The 21,974-nt window shown below is 37.7% G+C and overlaps 1 protein-coding gene across 1 annotated transcript in view; it reads right to left on the minus strand.

Moving 5' to 3' along the window:
- The window catches only part of M1AP (meiosis 1 associated protein), an 80,945-nt gene that overhangs the window by 36,505 nt on the left and 22,466 nt on the right, over positions 1-21,974 (minus strand). Inside the window, exon 3 of the mRNA XM_032243441.1 lies at positions 13,375-13,543. Within this exon, the coding sequence (XP_032099332.1) occupies positions 13,375-13,543 (169 nt within the window). The remainder of the gene's footprint in view (positions 1-13,374; positions 13,544-21,974) is intronic.

Genomic DNA, 21,974 nt, shown 5'->3' on the forward strand with positions numbered 1-21,974 from the left:
TAAAAAAAAAAAAGAAAAAAAAAAAAAGAAAAAAAAAAGAAAAGCCTTTGTCTTTCACTAGAATTGCTAGGTTAAGGAGTCTGGGGCAACCAGGACCTTTACAGAGTGAGGAAGAAATACATGAAAGGAGAGAGCCAGAGCCAGAGCACCCTAAATTATGTGTTTAAACTTGGTCTAGGTAACTAGCTGACTGGACCCTGCACTATACACATATGGGGTGAACTGAAAGGAGCTTATAGTTTAGGCTTAAAGATTGAGACTGAGATCTGAGTCCATGCTCACTGCAGGCACAACAGGTTGCAGTTTGAATTGAACAAAGTTAATTGTTTGAAAAATAAACACTTTTCAGAGCAATATAATAGAATCCAGTAAAAATAAAAATAAAAAGCAGGGGAGGGGAAAACTAAAATCCAGTCTTTATAAGACAATGTTCACAAAATACAATCCAAATGTTTTGTCATACTGAGACAGAAAACTATGACCCAGTCTCAATGGAAAATATGTCAACAGATGCAAACTCCAAGATGACAAGATGAATTTATCAAGCAAGGATTTTAAAGTAGCATAATTAGAATTTGCTCAATGAGGAAGGGAAAATATGTTCATAATAAATGAAAAGATAGAATAGTAACCAACAAAGCAAAAAGTCAGAGTCTTGGGCTGTGCAGAACACTTTAAACAGATTTAACATTTGGGTAATTGAAGTCTTAGAAAGAGAGAAAGAAAAAATGAGGCAGAAAAGATATTAAAAAAAATAATGGCAGAAAATTTCCCAAGTTGGGTTAAGACGTAAATTTACAGGCTGGGCACAGAGACTCATGCCTGTAATCCTGGCATTTTCAGAGGCCAAGGTGGGAGGATCGCCTGAGCCAAGGAATTCGAGACCAGCCTGGGCAACATGGTGAAACCTCATCTCTACCCAAAAAAATTACAAAAATTTGCTGGGTGTGGTAGCATGAGCCTGTGGTCTCACCTACTTGGGAGGCTGAAGTGGGAGGATCACCTGAGCCCAGGAGGTTGAGGCTGCAGTGAATTGTAATCACACCGCTGTACTCCAGCCTGAGTGACACAGTGAGACCCTATCTCAAAATAAAAAAAGAATCAATTTTTAGATTCAAAAGGCTCAGGGAACCTCAAATAGGATGAATTAGAAGAAATTTACATCTAAACACATAATTGTCAAGCTGCTGAATAATAAAGAAGAGAAATAATAAGAGAAATTCCTTGAAAGCGCTAGAAGAAATGATCCTTTACATACAGGGAAAAATGATTTAGGGCCTATAACTTTTGATCAGAAACCATGGAAGGCCAGAAGACAGTGGAACATCAAATTATCCTCCCATCTCAGCTGGGACTACAGTTGTGCATCACCACACCCAGCTGATTTTTTGATTTTTTATAGATGAAATCTCACTATGTTGCCCAAACTGATCTCAAACTCCTGAGTTCAAGCAATCCTCCCCAACTGGCCTCCAAAGTGCTGGGATTATAGGTATGAGCCACCATGCCTGGCCCTCTTAAGTTCTTTAAAATACGTATTTGCTTAAAGGCAAAAACATTTTTTTCTGAGACAGGGTCTCACTCTGTTACCCAGGCTAGAGTGCAGTGGTGCAATTATGGCTCACTGTAGCCTTGACCTTCCAGGCTCAAGTGATCCTCCCATCTCTGCCTCCCAAGTAGCTGGGGTTATAGGCGAACACTACCACGCCAAGCTAATTTTTATATTTTTTGTAGAGATGGGGTTTCATCATGTTGCCCAGGCTGGTCTTGAACTCCTGAGCTCAAGTGATCTGCCCATCTTGGCCTCCCAAGGTGCTGGGATTATAGGCTAAAGCAAACAATTTAACCCTATTGTGGAGTTTATGTAGATGTAATACACATGACAATTATAACATGAAAGATAGTATATTGGTCAATGGGGGCAGTAAATGGACTTAATAGCAAGTTTTCTATATTTTGCATGAAATGGTACTACATATATATTAATTCTGAGTAGGCTGTAAGTTTTTAAAATACATTTTAATTCCCATAAGGTCTTTACATTTTATGTGAATATTGTAATCCTGAGGTTTCTACATTTTATGTTAAATAGTATTATATTGACTCTATTTGGACTGTAAAAAGTTAGGCATATATAATGTAATCCATAGAGAAACCACAAAAAATGCAAAGACAAATGGCTAAATGACAATAGATAAACTAAAATAAAATTGAAAAATATTTAAATAATCCAAAAGAAATCAGGAAAGCAGAGAAGAAAGATGAAAAACAGGACAAACAAAAAACAAAATGTTAGACCTGAGTCCAACTATATTAAAATGTATGGTAAACGTTAATGGAGCCTACATTCTAAATAAAAGCCGGAGATGATCAGAATAGACTCAAAGCAAGAACCGGTTATGTGCTGCCTGTAACAGAGAGAATTTACATATAAAGACATAAATGAGTTGAAAGTAAAGGATGGGAAAAGATGAACTGTAAGACCCAAGATAATGAAACAGTAAGACCCAAGATAAATGAAAAAATATATACAAATGAAGATTTGTGTACAGACATTCATAGAAACTTTCTTCACAATAGTCAAAACTGGAAACAACAGAAATATCCATTAATAGATAAATGTTTAAACAAAATATGACCCATTCATGCAATATACCACTACTCAGCAATAAAAAGAAAACTCACTACTGACATAAACAACATGGATGAATCTCAAAATTTGAATTAAAAAAATCTAAATGCAAAAGGCATGTGTACTGTAGGATTCCACTTACACAAAATACAGACTAATCTACAGACAAAAAGCAGATAAGTGGTCTTACCTGGGGCTGAAGGGATGGATGGAGTGTAAAGGGGCAAGATAAATGTTTTTTGAGGATGAAGGAAATGTTCTGTATCTTGATTGTGATGATGATTTTTGGGCATATACATTGGTCAAAATTCACTGAATTGTATACTTTGAATAGATGCAATTTAGGGTATATAAATTATTCCTCAATAAAGGAAGGAAAGGAAAAATTTTAAAAAGCCAAATTTTAAAATAATTTTAGATTTTCTGCTGAACTAAAAAAACTATTTAATTCAAGTTTTAAAGAGAACAATTCACTATTTTTCTGAGACTATGGTTTTTCTATTAATGAATAAACAAATGTCTCTCTGTGTTAAAAATCTTTAGGTAATAAATACAACAGTGGTTCTAATTTAGTCTTAATGCCAGAGGGAAATGACTTTAATGCAGTTATCAAAGACAGACACAATGAACAGTTGTGTTTTCTGGTCCATTTTCTAAGACACTGAAAGGGGAAAAAATCAGTATCTGTTTTGATAATTGCACTGAAGCATAGAAGAGGCTCCCCTCCCAGCCCTTTCTTTCTGGCATTCTTTATCTTCTGTTTTTGGGTTGTTAACATTTGATGTTTCCTGAGAACACATATGGAGAAAATGCCTTCCTAAAAGAGCTTGACATTGATCCCTGACAAAGTCTAGGAGGAAATATTAAACAGATGGTTTGTGAGCACTTAGAAAGGGAACCTGATACCCTTGTGTATGACTGAGAGATATAGACCAGTTGACAGCATCATTAGGTTGATTTGTAACTGGCTGAATGACTTACATACCCAAGGAGTGCAGACTGCTGTTAACCTGCATAGATGCCCTCTGGATGCCAAAGTTATTGATCTCAGTGGCCATTTTAGTTTTGGCATATTTATTACTTAGTCATTCTTCAAAAAGCTATTGTAAAACTTTTATTGTATGCAAATGAATACTGCAATAAAAATGTAAGCTATGAAGCATAACAACAAAAATGAACACTCATGAATCCTTTATTTAACTTCAGATGTAGAATATCATCAATACTCCTGAGATATTTGCATGCTTTTCCCTAAGCTTCTCCAGAAGAAATCTTGCCACACTGACTTTTATTTTTATCATTTCTTTTCTTTTAAAAGTAGTTTTGTAATGTACCTATGTAACAATCCTGCATGATCTGCACATGTACCCCAGAACCTAAAGTACAATAAAAAAAAAAAAAATTCCCTTTGTACTTTTTCAAAAAAAAAAAAAAAAAAGTAGCTTTGTGGCCAGATGTGGTGGCTCACACCTGAAATCCCAGCACTTTGGGAGACCGAGGCAGATGGATCACTTGAAGTCAGGAGTTCAAGAACAGCCTGGTCAATGTAGTGAAACCCTGTCTCTACTCACAATACAAAAGTTAGCCAGGAGTCAGGGTGTGTACCTGTAATCCCAGCTACTTGGGAGGCTGAAGCAGGAGAATGGCTTGAACCTGGGAGGCAGAGGTTGTGGTAAGTTGAGATCGCGCCATTGCACTCCAGTCTGGGCAACAGAGCAAGACTCTGTCTCAAAAAAAGAAAAAAAAAGGAGTTTTGTTACTTTAACACTTTGTTAGTTTTGAGCTTTATAAATAAGTATCATATAGTATACCCCTTTATCTGCTTTTTTCTCAATATTGAAAAGATTCATTCATATTGTTATGTATAGCTGTGGTCCATTCATTTTCAAAAATGTATGATATTTCACTTTGCAAACATTCCTCGTAATATTTATTCTGTATGTCAACTTTTTTTTTGAGACAGTCTTGCTCTGTCACCCAGGCTAGAGTGAAATGGTGTGGATGTGATCTTGACTCATTGGAGCTTTAACCTCCTGGGTTCAAGTGATCCTCCCTGCCTCAGTCTTTTGAGTAGCTGCGACTACAGGTGCATGCTACCATGCCAGACTAATTTTGTTTATTTTTTGTAGAGACAAGGTCTCACTACATTGCTCAGGCTGATCTCAAACTCCTGGGCTCAAGTGATCCTCCTGCCTTTGCCTCCCAAAGTGCTGGGATTATAGGCATGAGCCATCATATCCAGCCATTTTCATGTATATTTTGATGAACAGAAATTCTTAATTTTAATGTAGTTATACTTATCTATCTTTTATGGGCTGGGCGCAGTGGCTCACACCTGTAATCCTAAAGTTTGGTAGCCTGAAGTGGGCGGATCACCTGGGGTCAGGAATTTGAGACCAACCTGGCCAACATGGTGAAACACTGTCTCTATTAAAAATACAAAAAATTAGCCAGGTGTGGTGATGTGCACCTGTAATCCCAGCTACTTGGGAGGCTGGGGCATGAGAATTGCTTGAACTCAGGCAGTGAGTCAAGATCATGCCACTGCACTCCAGCCTGGGTGACAGAGACTCCGTCAAAAATCTTTTATTTTATGATTAGCAAAATTTATGTCTCATTTAGGAAACACTTATTCCTCTTCCTCTTCCCCAACCTTTGTAATGAAAATTTTCTCATATACTTTTTTTTTAAGTTTTACATTTTACTTTTCACATGGAAGTCTTTAATCCATCTAAAAACATTATTAAAAATGGCGTGAGTTTAGGAATATTTTTTCCCATATGGAATATTGATAGTTTCAATATGACTTAATGGCTAAATCTATCCTTTTCACATTGCTCTGCCATGTCAGCCAAGCCACATATCAAGTTTTCATGTGGCCGTTTCCAGGCTTCTCTAATCTGTTCTAGTTTGGATAATTTGTCTATTCCTCTGTAAATATGACACTATCTTAATCATAATAGCTTTATAAACCATCTAAACATTTGGTAAGGCAAACCCCTAGCCTTAATATATAACTTTACTTCTAACATATAGAATATATATATATATATATATATATATTCTAGAATATATATTATCTCTCTCTCTATAATATATAATACACATACATACTCACATATATGAATCAGCTTGTCAAGTTCATCTAAAAACTCTGATAGGATTTTTTTTTTTTTTTAAAGAGATGGTGTTTTGCTCTCACCCAGGCTGGAGTGCACTGATGCGATCATAGCTCACTATAACTTTAAACTCCTGGGCTCAAGGGATCCTTCCTCCTCAGCCTGTCTAAACTTTTTTTGTAGAGAGAGGGTTTTGTTATATTGCCCAGGCTGGTCTCAAACTTCTGTCCTCAAGTTATCCTTCCACCTCAGCCTCTCAAAGTGCTAAGATTACAGGTATGAACCATCACACCTGGTCCTGAACTGTTGAACTCTATTACTCGTTTCACCTGAAGCAGTATAGAGACAAGTTAAGCATGGGAGCATTGGAGCCAGACTGCTTGGATGTGAATCCTTTTCTATCTCTTAACTGAAAAACCTTGGGAAAGTTATTATGAACAAGAAAATATGCCTTAGTTTTTTCATCTAGATAAACAAGGATTTAAAAATATGTGGAAACTATTTAGAACAGATAGTATTTGAAAAGGAAGCATTCAATAAAATGTTGCTATGACTATGATCTAAAAACAAATGTTAGAGTATTAACAGACTGGCTTTAGTTCACATATCTTTTCCTCAAGGCTCAGAATTTATTTAAAAACAAAATAAGCTAGCAGCATTATTCCCATGATTTATGGCTTTTTTATGGGGTTAACCTTGGCTGCTAGAATTGGCAGATTCTCCTCTATCCTAAATTTATGATCAAGATCCAACATTAGGGATCTGCCCTAGGGTTGTAGGGTTGGCTTATATGTAAATAGGGCATTTAAGGACAAAGAAAACATCTGGCTTTCCCTGTGAGAGGTGTCTCTCTTTTTATCTCTATTTCTTGAACCACTACTTCCTAGTTCTCCTTTAAGAGGAAAAGAGGAAAGAGGAACAAAATAGAGAATGAAAGAAAAAGAAAGGCTATGAGAACTATGGAAAAAGTTTTATAATATTATGTTACATTAAAACAAAAAATTATATACATGAATTATAACTATGTAACATAAACATGAGTGAGGGACTGAGCCCTACCGTGCAAAAATAAAAGTGTAATGGGATGGTGAGATGAGTGATTTTAAATAAAAAATATAGTCTTAGCTTCTTATCAATAAAATATAAATTATTAGAGCTTGAAATTTTCTCAGTAAAAGGCATATATAAGAACGACTTTTACTACTATTAATATCAGTAGGTGACATTTATTTGTTTGTGCCAGGTACTGTCATAAATGCTTTCCATGCAAGTTTTTACAAAAACCCCATGAGGTAGCTATTATTTTACAAATGAGCTTTATAAAATAAGCTATTTTATAAAGTCCTATTTTATAAATGAGAAATTTGTGGAATAAAGAGTTAAATTAACTTGTTCAAGGTTACACAGTTCTAGAGTAAAATGTAAAAATCCAAAAGGATAGTTAAATAAATGATGATTAAGTGATATATTGGAATACTTCATAGCTATGAAAAGGAATGGATTAGAGCTCGATGTGCTAATGTGGAAAAAATCCTAGATAAATAGCTAAATGAAAAAAATGCAGAGCAGTTGGTATAATATAGTCTCATTTTTTGTCAAAGAAAATAATATCAATAATAATAATATGTTACATATATCAGTATACATGCACGTGTAAGGTGGGCAGTTCAGTAGAATGTGTGCTACACTGTTGATGGTAGTTATCTCTGGAGGCTGAAATTTTGGGTCATTTTGAACTGTCTCTATTATGCTTCTATAATGCTTACATTTGTATAACATATAATAAAAAATTTAAAAATAGCCAGGCAAAAGCTACTACAAACAGCACTGGACAGGATTCTTCAGCAAAATTTAAAACTAAAGAATAAAATGAAAAATACCAGGAACAAATTAAAGGAAGTCCAATTTATACAGTTAGAAGAAAATATATAATAGGCTATATGGTTAAAATTTATAGAAAACCTTAACTAATGTGAAAGTAATTTAAAGTTAACCATTTTATATTAGATCCTGTTAAGGAGCTTTCTAAAATGTGAGTCTAATTTCTTAATTTCTAAATTCATTCTTTTTTGGTGATGCTGGACTTGCAGGGTCTCTAGGTCATTTTTGTGATAATTAGTTCTCACTGTGCAGAACTGTACTAAAGTAGGCAGAATTTAGATTGAAGGACATATTCTCATAGTTATTTTATAAATTAATCTACAATAGCAACATTTGCTTTTGACTAATTTCTCTCTGACAAGTGGAGTATAGATAATTTTTATTTAATTGATGATCATGGCTACTGGAGTAAAAGAATTATAACTAGGTTTAAGAAGTGTTTGAATCAATTCATGATATTCATGAGTTATCGAGGGAAGCTATGGCTGCTTGGGATATATCCCTAACTATTTTAATTGATGTCACAGAGGCTGACCCCAGCACTCACAAATCATTTTATTCCCCCAATCATTTGTTTTGTCAAGAAACATTTATTGAGACTCTATTGTGTGCCAGGTAGAGTGATAAGTGTTAGTGATAGAAAGATATAGAAGACACAGTCTTAGTTCAAGCTGGCAGTCCACTTGAGACTCAGCCATTAAAAACAAATCTCAGAAACATACCAAACCATCCATATACAAAGCTTTTCAAAAATATTAATAATAAATATAGCTAAGTTTTATGGAGCACTTACATGATTTCATTTAATTCCCATAACTACTACATGGGGTAGGAATTAATAACTAAGGCTTAGTGAGGCTAAATACCTTCCCAAAGTTGCACAGCTAGAAAGTGATAAAAACTGGAATTTAGAGCTGGGCAACCTAGTTTTGGAGCACCCATCTTTCTGAGAACGAGAGAAGTAGCTGTTGCTAATGTTTGATAACAACACCAAGATAAGGCAAAACACTAAGGGAATAAAATAATTAATTATGAGGAAAGCACAGGCAAACTAGGTAGATTCTGAGCAATGAGTCATATACACATAACCCACAAAAAGGAATTACAAGCAATTTATGGGAGGATGCATTATTCAGAAGCAAATGGGAAGTTACTGGAAGAGTCATCAGCACTGACACAAGTAGAAAGCTGCTTTCCTGCGTTTAAAAGCTCTTCCACACAATGCTAGCCACTAACTATTCTAAAGAAAGGCATCAGACAGCCTTAGAGTACTCTAAGCTCTATGCCATTGGAGACATAACAAGTTCTTTCTGGGGACAGTCACAGAAGGCAGAAAAGAACACAGTCCATGCCTGATCTGTCACTGGCCAAAGAGAAAGAAAAAGAGCTCATCTCTCAGATTCATTTTGAGAGCCCAATGAGAAGGGCTCTGACTGGTGGCCTGGGGAACTATCATTGCCTCAGCCTGGGTCATGACCCATTCTGTGACCAGGAAGTTGGAGGTGTTATCGGAGAAAGGGGATATAGACGATGCTGGGCAGACCACGACTAGCCTCCAGAGGTATCAAAGTCACTGATTCACTCAACAAATAAGTGCTGATAATGTAGGATATACACCAAGACACAGAAATGAGTAAGACAAGTTTCTAATCCCAAGGTGCTTACAGTTTAATGAATAGGGAAAAGATATCAAGTAGTTTACAGTTTAGGCAAGAAGACACAATTATTGCATACTAAAGCAATGCTGAACAATTCTGCATGCTATTTAATTAAGTGCTGAATTGTTTAGTAGAGACCACCAGTGATGTGGTTGTTCTAAGAAAAAGAAAATCAGTACATAGTACTGAACCTGAATTAGGATTTAAGGAATGAATAGGATTTGGCTGGAAGAGAATAGAGGAAGAAATTCAGAGGGAAGAAGAGGGAATTCAGAGGAAAAGACTGCTATCAGCACAGGGATGGAGGTAGAAAGGACAGTCAGTGAAGAGACAGGAGGGCACACAGTAAGTAAATGAGAGCTCATGAATCACCCAGCTACGGCTGGTTGCCTTCCCTCCCCTGCCAGAACAGTATCAGTGGCTGCATGATGGTGGAAGCATCTATATGTGTCAGAATCTGACAGGAACCACACCCTTAGTTACCAACCCTCTCTCCTACCTAATTAGAGGGAGACAAGATGGGAAGGGGAGGAAGAGTGAAGTCATCTGCACAGGACCAGAAAGAGATCAGTGGTATCAGAACAGCGTGTACTTCCATGTGTGCACGACTGTGGAAAAGGCCAATACAGCTCGAAAGGACTGCAGTGGGGTGAACTGTAACTTGAGTGTTAGATGAATTAAAACTGGTCCAAAAACCCTTCAACTCCGTAATTTGGAGATCTCCACTTGACTTCCTGATCAAAATATTTTCACTACCTTAAATTGAAATGCACATGTTTTAGCATGGCATAGATTGCTGTTTTCATCTAACCCTTGCCTACCTTTACGCCTCACTCACACCTCTGCCTGACAGGCTCTGGTGTAGGGAACCATAGGCACTTCTCAAAAGTTGGGCATATCTTGCTTCTCATGTCTCTGGGTCTCCTTTTTGAGTGGCCCTTTTCCTCTTCCTCTGCTTAGCTACTTCCTACCTATCCTCCAAGATAGTGATCCCCAACCTTTTTGGCATCTCGGGCTGGTGTCATGGAAAACAATTTTCCCACAGATGGGTGGGTGGAAAGGTTTCCGGATGAAACTGTTCCACCTCTGATCATCAGGGATTAATTAGAGTCTCATATAAGGAGTGCACAATCTAGATCCCTCATATGCACAGTTCATAATAGGGTTTGCTCTCCTATGAAAATCTAATGCCATAGCTGATCTGACAGGAGGCGGAGCTCAGGCAGTAATGCTCACTCACCACCACCCTTCCCTCCCCTCCTGCTGTGCGACCCAGTTCCTAATGGGCCACAGATGGTAGTAGTTCATGGCCCAGGGGTTGGGGACCCCTGCTCTAAGACACAGTTTGAATACTTCTTCTTGGAAGTGTAGGACTGTGGGTAACTTAGATTTACTTATTTCTGCTTATTTGCTTTTTTAATTTGTTTATAATAAACATGAATATTTTTCAGTATGTAAATATCAAGGAAACTGTCATTAAGGTAAACCTAGTGACTGGAACAAGGGGAAAAACCATGATGTAGGATTGCTCCACACTTTGTCTCCAAAGAAATCCTAGGAGGTAATTCAAGAATAAAAGTCTGGGCTGGGTGTAGTGGCTCACACCTGTAATCCCAGCATTTTGGGAGGCCGAGGCAGGTGGATCACCTGAGGTCAGGAGTTCCAGACTAGCCTGGCCAACATGCTGAAACCCTATCTCTACTAAAAAATACAAAAATTAGCTGGGCACAGTGGCAGGCACCTGTAATCTCAGCTACTCAGGAGGCTGATGCAGGAGAATTGCTTGAACCTCGGGGGCAGAACAAAAAAAATGGTCTGGCCGTGCATGGTGGCTCATGCCTGTAATCCCAGCACTCTGGGAGGATGAGGCAGGTAGATCACCTCAGGTCAGTTCAAGACCAGCCTGGCCAACATGGTGAAACCCTGTCTCTACCAAAAATACAAAAGGTAGCTGGGCGCAGAGATGCTAGCCTGTAATCCCAGCTACTCAAGAGGCAGAGGCAGAAGAATCACTTGAACCCGGGAGGCGGAGGTTGCAGTGAGCCAGGATCATGCCATTGCACCACTCCAACCTGGGTGACAGGAGTGAGACTCTGTCTCAAAAAAAAAAAACCAAAAAAACAAAAAAACAGAATAAAAGTCTAACTTTCCTTCCTTCCTTCCTTCTTTCCTTCCTTCCTTCCTTCCTTCTTTCCTTCCTTCCTTCTTTCCTTCCTTCCTTCCTTTCTTCCTTCCTTCCTCTTTCTTCCTCCCTCCCTCCCCCTTTCTCTCTCTTACTCTCTCTTTCCTTCCTTCTTTCTCTCTCTCTTTCTCTCTTTCTTTTTTTCTTTTCTTTTCTTTCAGACAGGGTCTTGATCTGTATGGGCTCACGCAATCCTCCCAACTCAGCCTCACAAGTAGCTTAAACTATAGGTATGCACAACCACACCCAGCTAATTAAAAATTTTTTTTTTATAGAGATGAGATCTCACTATGTTGCCCAAGCTAGTCTAGAACTCTTGGGCTCAAGTGATCCTCCTGCTTGGGCCTCCCAAAATGTTGGGATTACAGGTGTGAGCCACTGTGTCCAGTCAAAGTTCTAATTTCAAAACTAGGCATTTTTTCCCCCATTGGATTAGCAAAGATAAAGAACAAACAAGGATAATTCCTAGCAGGAAATTATTATTTACTATTGGTGAAAGTCTTATTTATTATTGGTGAAATTATGAATTGGTATGATCTTTTTGGAGAGTTTTTTGACAATAACTGTCAAAAATGCATATATTGTTTTACCTCCTAGTAACTTTACTTCTAGAAATTTATTCCACAGAAAATGTCTGCACAAATGCACAGTTATACACATAAGCAGAGAAGGCTATATAATTTATGGGCTCAGAGCAAAATGAAAATGCAGAGCTCTCTGTTCAAAAAGCAGGAAAAAAGTGCCATGAAAGTACGAAAATTTAAAACTTTTTCCTTTTCTTTTTTTCTATGATCTCTTTCTTAAGATATCATGGTGTGTATGTGTGTGTGTTTATGTGTGTGCACGTGTGCATGTGTGCACGTTTTTTATTGGTGGCAACAACACTTAACATGAGATCTACCCTTTTAACAAATTTTTACATGTATAGTAGTACAGTATTGTTAACTCTAGGCGTAATGTTGTATAGCAGATATCTAGAACTTATTCATCTTTTTTGTCAAGACATGGTTTAAAAAAGTTTGCTATTAATGTCACACTTCCTCAGGCACCAGATACTCACCAAGAAAGTGCAGACCCTCACAGGTGCCTAGGCAACTCAGCACAAAAGGATTGTGTACTGGACCTTGACCCAGGTGTCCAGGCCTCTGCCCAGCAGGGGGAACAGAGGCCAGCAGTGGTCACTGGATGGCTGATGAGCTGGCACATGAGTGAGGTCTCCACTATGGAGTGGTGGGAAGGAAGCAGGAGGCAAGGCATGTGTGAGCCAAAGGTCAAAGCTCCTGGTGTATGCTCCACTATTCCATCAAACCGCACAAAGTCAAAGATAAAATTATTAAGACTTTTAAGACAGAAACCACAGGGCATTTAATCTCAAGCATGAGGGCCTTTCTGTACTTAGGACCCTATGTGACTCCCCTGGTCATTAGCCCATGAAGCCAGCCCTACATATGAGTCTGTTCATATAGCACTGGCTATAAATAGCAAAATATAATAAACCAAATTGTTCATTAGTGACTAAACAAATAAATTATGGTAAAACCACACAATAAAAAACCAGGTAGCCATTAAAAAACAAGTCTGATATATAAACACTGACACAGCTGTCCAACACACATAAACAAAGGTTTCAGAAAATTAGATGTATATGTATGTATCTATAAAAGTGTTAAAATATTAAGAGTATTATTAAAGAGTATTATTAAGATTATTATTAATATATTAAAATAAAAAATATATAATATATATATTATATATATATATATATACATATACACACACACACACACGCACGCACAGACATGCATACACATACACATAAAAAGACCGTGACTTCTTTAAACACAAAAAGACCATGGAAAATGTCTTTCTGACTTGTAAAAGACTACTCATTAAAATTCTTACCATCATTGCTGAGATCCTCAGCAGGAGACACTGAGTCCATGTGTTCTAGGATTCCCTTTGCGATCTCAACGACCTGAAGCCTCCTGACACTGACTAAGTCTGTATCTTTCAACCCTTCCTCCAATTGTCTGACCACCTCTTTTCCAGGCTGAGAAGTCAGAATAGTAATCTGAAAATAAATTCAAGAATCAATGTGTCTATTCTCTCTGATGTACAGAGTGAGGAACACAACAGTTCCTACCTGGAGGATAAATACAGCATAGGTCTGTGGTGGTGGCTACTGTGGCTAGTACAAAGAGGATTTGGCTGTAGCTTAAAATTAAATTTTATTTGACAGATTCTGGAAGGCCAGGTTATCACAGGACCTCTCCAATCTGGCTGAGCTGACCCCAGAAAGTGACTGGTAAAGCCATACATGTGTTTTAGTCTTTTAAGACTGCTTGAGCCACTGGCAGCATCTCATTGCTCAAAATACTTAGATTTTACAAGGTAACAAAGGAAACAAAATTCTTGAATTTTACACACTAAATTTATACCAAATATTAAAGAGCCTATATGCTCTTTTCTCTCAGTGATGCTTCCATATCACATTTTCAGACTGATTTATCTCCTTGCTGGATCCACTAGAGCTATTTCTTTTGTTCCTTTGACTCTAAAATGTACTTACTTTGACCAATGTATCTCACCTGAAGGGATATTCAGGAGTCTGTATATAATTTGCATGTTTTATTTTACCTGAATAAACATGCTATATATGTGTATATATATAACACTGTGTGTGTGTGTGTGTGTGTGTGTGTGTGTGTGTGTGTGTGTGTGTGTTTATTTATTTATTTTAGATGGATTCTTGCTCTGTCACCCAGGCTGGAGTACAGTGGCATGATCTCGGCTCACTGCAACCTCTCCCTCCTGGGTTCAAGTGATTTTCCTGCCTCAGCATCCTGAACAGCTGGGATTACAGGTGTGCGCCATCATGGCTGGCTAATTTTTTTTTTTGCATTTTTAGTAGGGACGGGGTTTCACCATGTTGATCAGGCTGGTCTTGAACTCCTGACCTCATGATCTGCACGCCTCAGCTTCCCGAAGTGCTGGAATTACAGGTGTGAGCCACTGCACCTGGCCACTATATGTTTTTATTAGCAGTTTTTTCTTGAACTTTTCAACTCTGGAAGGAAATCATTACATATATATAATTCTCATTTGTACTTAGACATGTTTGATCCATGAAGAGGGATGTAGATTAAAGCACTATTATACACTATTATTATTATTATTTTAAAAGACTTTTTTGTTTAGAGCAGTTTTATGTTCACAGCAAAACTGAAAGGAACGTGCAGACATAGCCCATATTTGCTCCCACATATACATGGCCTCTCTCATTAACAGTATCTTCCACCAAAATCAATGCAATTGAGGAACCTATATTGACACATCATAATCATCCAAAGTCCACAGATTACATTAGGGTTGACTCTTGGTGTAGTACATTCTATAAGTCTAGACAAATGCATAATGACATGCACCCATCAGTATAATAAATATTATATTGAGCCTTTTCACCACCCTAAGAATCCTCTCTGCTCTGTCTATTCATTCCTCTTTCTCCTCAATCCCTGCAACCATTAATCTTTTTAAGTTTCCATAGTTTTACCTTTTCCAGAATGTCATATAGTTTGGGATATATGTAGCCTCTTCAGACGGGCTTCTTTAACTTAGTAATGTGCATTTAAGGTCCCTCTATATCTTTTTGTGGCTTGATAGCTCATTTCTTTTTAGTGCTGAATAATATTCCATTGTCTGGATGAATCATAGTTTATCTGTCCATTCATCTACTGAAGAATAGCTTGGTTGCTTCCAAGTTTTGGCAATTATGAATAAAGCTGCCATAAATACCCATGTGTGGGTTTTCGTGTGAATGGGTTTTTAACTCCTTTGGGTAAATACAAAGAAGCTTGATTTCTGGATTATATGGTAAATATATGTTTAGTTTTATAAGAAATCATCAAACTGTCTTTCAAAGTGGCTGTGCCATTCTACATTCCCATCAGCAATGAATGAAAGTTCCTGTTGCTCCACATCCTCACCAGCATTTGGTGTTGTCAGTGTTCTGGAATTTAGCCATTTTAATAGATCTGTGATGGTGCTTCATTGTTTTAATTTGCATTTCCCTGATATCATATGATGTGGAGTATCTTTTCGTGTTTGTTTACCATTTGTATTTGTTCTTTGGTGAGGCATCTGAAAAGGTCTTTGGCCCATTTTTTAAAGTTTTATTTTGTTTTTAATTGACACATAATAATTGTACACATTTCTGGGTATGGTGTGATGTTTTGATACATGTATACATTGTATAATGATCAAATCAGGGTAATTCACATATCTATCATCTCAAACGCTTCTCATTTCTTTGTGATGAGAACATTCAAAATCCTCTCTTCTAACTATTTTGAAATATACATTATTGTTAACTATAGTCATGTTATTGTGCAATAGAAAACCAGAACTTATTCCTCCTATCTAAGTGTAACTTTGCACCATTGGCCAACCTGTCCTCATCCACCCTTCCCCTCTACTCTCCTCAGCCTCTGATAACCACTATTCAACCCTCTACTTCTATGAGATCAACGTTTTTGGATTCCACAAATGAGTGAGATCATGCAGTACCTGTCATTCTATGCCTGGCTTATTTTACTTAATATAGTGTTCTCTAGAACAAACAACAGGATTTTATTCCTTTTTATAAAAGAATGGTATTACATTGTGTATAAATACCACATTTCAAAAATCCATTTATCCATTGACAGACAGTCAGGTTGATTTCATGTCTTGGCTGTTGTACGCAGTGCTGTAATAAACCTGGGAGTGCAGATATCTCTGCAACACACTGATTTCCTTTCCTTTGGATATATACCCAGTAGTGGGATTGTTGGATTATATGGTAGTTCTGTTTTTAATTTTTTGAGAAACCTTCATATTGTTCTCCATAGTGGCTGTACTAATTTGCATTCTTACCAACAATGTAAGGAGGATCCCCCTTCTCCACCTCCTCACCAATATTATTTATTTTTTATCTTTTTCATAGTAGCCATTCTAATGAGGGTGAGGTTATATTTTATTGTGGGTTTGATTTGTATTGCTCTGATTACTGATGTTGAGCATTTTTTCACCTACCTGTGGCCATTTGTCTTCTTTTGAGAAATGTTTATTCAGCTCTTTCAGATTATTCATTTTTTCCCTACTGAGTTGTTTGAGTTCCTTATATATTCTGAATATTAATCACTTGTCAGTTGCATAGTTTACAAATATTTCCTTTTATTCTGTAGGTTGTTAACAATCCTTCTTGATTATGGTAAATGATCTTTTTGATGTGTTGTTGGATTTGGTTTGCGACTATTTTGTTAAGGGTTTTTGCATCTATGTTCATCAGAGATATTGGCCTATAGTTTTCTTTTCTGTTGTTGTGCCCTTGTCTGGTTTTGGTATCAAGGTAATGCTGGCCTTGTAGAATGAGTCTGGAAGAATTCTCTCCATTTCAATTTTTTAGAGTAGTTGAGAAGAATTGGTATGCTTGGTAGAATTCAGCAGTTACTTCACCTATTTTTTTTTTTTTTTTTGAGACAGGGTCTCACTTTGTTGTCCAGGTTGGAGTACAGTGGTGCAACCATGGCTCACTGAAGCCTTGACCTCCCAGGCTCAAATGAGCCTCCTGCCTCAGCCTCTCAAGTAGCTGAGACCACAGATGCATGCTACCATGCCTGGCTCATTTGTGTGTGTGTGTGTATGTGTGTGTGTGTGTTTATTTTTGGAGAGATGGGGGTCTCAACATGTTGACCGGGCTGTTCTGGAACTCTTAGACTCAAGTGATCCTGCTGCTGTAGCCTTCCAAAATGCTGGAATTACAGGCATAAGCCACTGCACCTGGTCCACTTCATTCTTTGATTGTTTCCTTTGGTGTGCAAAAGCTTTTTGGTTTGATGAAATTCCATTTGTCTAGTTTTGCTGTTGTTGCCTGTGCTTTTGAGATCTTATAAAAAAAAATTCTTGCCCAGACCAACTCATGAATTGTTTCCCTTATTTTATTTATTTATTTTTATTGTACTTTAGGTTCTGGGGTACATGTGCAGACCATGCAGGATTGTTGCATAGGTACATACATGGCAAGGTGGTTTCCTGCCTCCATCCCCCCGTCACCTGTATCTGCCATTTCTCCCCATGTTATCTCTCCCCAACCTCCCTACCCCGTGCTGTCCCTCCCCTAATACCCCAATGTGTGATGCTCCCTTCCCTGTGTCCATGTGTTCTCATTGTTCAATACCCACCTATGAGTTAGAACATGCGGTGTTTGATTTTCTGTTCTTGTGTCAGTTTGCTGAGAATGATGGTTTCCAGACTCATCCATGTCCCTACAAAGGACATGAACTCATCTTTTATATGGCTGCATAGTACTCCATAGTGTATATGTGCCACATTTTCCTTGTCCAGTCTATCACTGATGGGCATTTGGGTTGGTTCCAGGTCTTTGCTATTGTAAACAGTGCTGCAATGAACATACATGTACATGTGTTTTTATAATAGAACAATTTATAATCCTTTGGGTATATACCCAGCAATGGGATTGCTGGGCCAAATGGAATTTCTATTTCTATATCCTTGAGGAATAACCACACTGTCTTCCACAATGGCTGAACTAATTTACACTCCCACCAGCAGTGTAAAAGTGTTCCTATTTCTCCACATCCTCTCCAGCATCTGTTGTCTCCAGATTTTTTAATGATCACCATTCTAACTGGTGTGAGATTGTAGCTCTAATTTTAAGAGTCAGGGTCTCATTCTGTTGCTCAGGCTGGAATACAGTGGTATGACCATAGCTCACTGCAATCTCGAACTCCTGGGCTCAGGGCTCAAGGGATCCTTGCCTTAGCCTTCCAGGTAGTTGGAACTACAGGCATACACCACCACTAACAGCTAGTTTTTCTAAAAAGTATTTTTTTTTTGTAGTGGCAGGGTCTCACTATGTTGTCCAGGCTAGTCTTGAACTCCTGACCTCAAGTGATTCTCTTGCCTCAGCCTCCCAAAGTGCTGGGATTACAGGCATGAGCTACTGCACCTGGACTTGTTCCAGATTTTAGAGGAAAAGCTTTCAACTTTTCCTTATTCAATATGAGTTAGCTGTGGGTTTGTCATATATGGTCTTCATTGTGTTGGAGTACACTATTTCTGTCTCTATTTTGTTGACATTATATTAAGAGTTTAAACTCTCAACAAAATAGGGACAGAAAGAGTGTACCTCAACAAAATGATATTGAATTTTATTGAATGCTTTTTCTGCATCCATGGAGATGATCATATGGTTTACGTCCTTCATTCTGTTAATGTGATGTGTCATGTTTATCAGTTTGCATATGTTGAGCCATCCTGCATCCCTGGGACAAATCCTTCTTGATTATGGTAAATGATCTTTTTGATGTGTTGTTGGATTTGGTTTGCAAATATTTTGTTAAGGGTTTTTGCATCTATATTCATCAGAGATATTGGCCTATAGTTTTCTTTTTTGTTGTTGTGCCCTTGTCTGGTTTTGGTATAAAGGTAACGCTGGCCTTGTAGAATGAGTCTGGAAGAATTCTCTCCACTTCAATTTTTTAGAGTAGTTGAGAAGAATTGGTATTAGTTCTTCTTTAAATGCTTGGTAGAATTCAGCAGTGAATCTATCAGGTCTGGAGATTTTCTTCAATGGAAGACTTTTTATTGCTGATTCAATCTCATTATTTGCTGTCATTACTTACTGTTGGTTGGTTTAGGCTTTCTATTTTTTCATGATCCAATTTTAGCAGATTGTATACGTACAGAAATTTATCCATTTCTTTTATGTTTTCTAATTTGTTGGTATATAGTTCTTCATAATAGTCTATAATAATCCTTTGTATTTTTGTGGTATCAGTTGTAATGTCTCCTTTTTAATCTCTGATTTATTTGAGTTGTCACTCTTTTTTTCTTAGTCTAGCTAAAAGTTTGTGATTTTGTTTATCCTTTCAAAAAAACAGTTCTTTTTAGTTTGAGACCAGCCTGACTAACATGGAGAAACTCCGTCTCAACTAATAATACAAAATTAGCTGAGTGTGGTGGTGCCTGCCCGTAATCCCAGCTATTCAGGAAGCTGAGGCAGAAGAACTGTTTGAACCTGGGAGGAAGAGGTTGTGGTGAGCCAAGATCATGCCATTATACTCCAGCCTGGGCAACAAGAGTGAAACGGTGTCTCAAAAAACAAAACAAAACAAAACAAAACAAAACAAAACGACAACAACAATAAAAAACAGTTCTTTTGAAATTAAACTTTTATGTTTTTGTTTGTTTGTTTAAGAGACAAGGTCTTGCTCTGTCATACAGGCTGGAATGCAGTGGTGTGATCATAGCTCACTGCAGCCTCAAAATTCTGGGCTCAGGCAATCTTCCCATCTTGGCCTCTCAAGTAGCTAGGACTACAGGTGTGTACACCACACCTGGGTAATTAAAAATTTTTTTTTGTAGAGATGGGGGTTTCACTATGTTGCCCAGGCTAGTTTTAAACTCCTGGCCTCAAGCGATCCTCCTGCCTTAGCCTCCCAAAGTGTTGTACTATTTTTTTTAAGTCTTTATTTCTTTTATTTTTATTCTGATCATTACTATTTTTTTCCATCTACTAATTTTGGGTTTAGTATATTCTTGTTCTTCTAGTTCCTTGAGGTGCAATGTTAGGTTGTTTATTTGAGAGCTTTCTTCTTTTTTGATGTAGGCATTTATTGCTATAAACTTCTCTTTTGCTGTATCTCATAGGTTTTGGTATATTGTGAACCCATTTTCATTTGACTCAAGAAGATTTTACACTTCATTTTTAATTTCTCCATTGACCCATTGGTTGTTCAGGAGCATGTGGTTTAATAATGTTCTCTGAGCTTCCTGGATCTGTGGTTTGCCGTCTGACTTGAATTTAAGAAATTCTCAGTCGTTATTGTTCAAGGGTTTCTTCTGTTTCTTTTTTCTTTTCCTTCTGGTATCCCCATTACATGTAAGTCATACCTTTTGTAGTTGTCCCACAGTTCTTGAATATTCTGTTCTGTTTTTTTTCCAGTTTTTTTAATCTTTGGTTTTACAGATTTGAAAGTTTCTATTGATACATCCTCAAGCTCGAAGATTCTTTCTTTACCCATGACAAGTTTACCAATAGGCCCATCAAAGACATTCTTCATATCTATTACAATGTTTTTGATCTCTGGCACCTATTTTTGATTCTTTCTTAGGATTTCCATCTCTCCGCTTACATTGCCTATATGTTCTTTCATTCTGGCTACTTTCTTCATTAGAGCCCTTAGCATATTAATCATAGCTGCTTTAAATTCTGCAGTCTGAGAATTCCAATGTCTCTGCCATGTCTAGTTCTGGTGCTTGCTCTGTCTCTTCAAACTGTGTTTTTTCTCTTTTAGTATGCTTTTTATAGTTGTACATGATGTTCCAGATAAAAGGGAACTGCTATAAGCAGGCCTTTAGTAATGTGTGGTAAGGGATAGAGGGAGGGGGAGTAGGATTAGGTCTCAGTCTTTTAGTGAATCTATGCCTCTGGACTGTAAACTTTACAAGTGTTCCTCAGTTTTTTTCTCTCCCCACTTAGGTAGGACAGGTTGGCTAGACTGGGCTGAAGTTGAGTATTTCCTTTCAGCTACATTGAAGGATACAGCTGGCTGGAGTTTGGTACTTTCCTTCTCCCAGTTCATTTAGACTCTGATAAAATCCCAGCAGGTTAGGGATTAGGTTCTGTTTAACTAGTTTCTCCTGAGTAACTACCTGTTAAAGTAGTTTCATTATACCCGTTAAGAACAGAGTGCTCTGGTGTATTTCAAAATGGTTCATTTTTCCCTCTCTCTATCAGAGGCATGAGGGAATTTTCCCCTGATATTTACTATGAGGACCTGGTTGAACTCCTGGAGGTAAAACTCACCAAAGTGTGGAGTGGCAGGATCATAGCTCACTGCAACTTTGAATTCCTGGGCTCAAGCCATCTTCCTGCCCCAACCTCTCAAGTAGCTAGGACTATGGGTACATACCACCAAGCCTGGCTAATCTTTATTTTTTGTGGAGATGGAGTCTTGCTATGTTGCCCAAGCTGCTCTTAAACTCCTGGCCTCAAGATGATTTTCCTGCCTTGACCTCTCAAGGTGCTGAGATTACAGGCGTGAGTCACAATGCTCATCCTCTCCTAGAATTTCAGACTTGTCCACACCTAGCCTGCAGCAATGTCAATGACAATTTCCTACTCTAGCACTGGCTCCTGTGGAGGTTTCTGTTCCAGTATGTTGTGGTTCTCTGTATCTGCCTGGTCGTCTCTCCCATTTTGAAGGCAACAGTTTTGCCCTGTGACCTTACTTCTCAGGGATCTAAAAAATATTGTTGATATTTTAGTTTGTTAAGCTTTTTACTAGTTGTTAGGATGGAGTAGCAACTTCCAAGCTTTGTACATGAAGAATTGGAAACCATAAATCTCACACAATAATTTTTTGACCTGTTTGATCCCTGAGGTTACAAGAGATCAAAACTATCTTAACTCACACTCACCCATGTACCCAATGAAG

The sequence above is a fragment of the Sapajus apella genome, unplaced genomic scaffold (genome assembly GCF_009761245.1).
Source record: "Sapajus apella isolate SASKATOON/1434 unplaced genomic scaffold, GSC_monkey_1.0 scaffold52, whole genome shotgun sequence".
Lineage (NCBI taxonomy): Eukaryota > Metazoa > Chordata > Mammalia > Primates > Cebidae > Sapajus > Sapajus apella.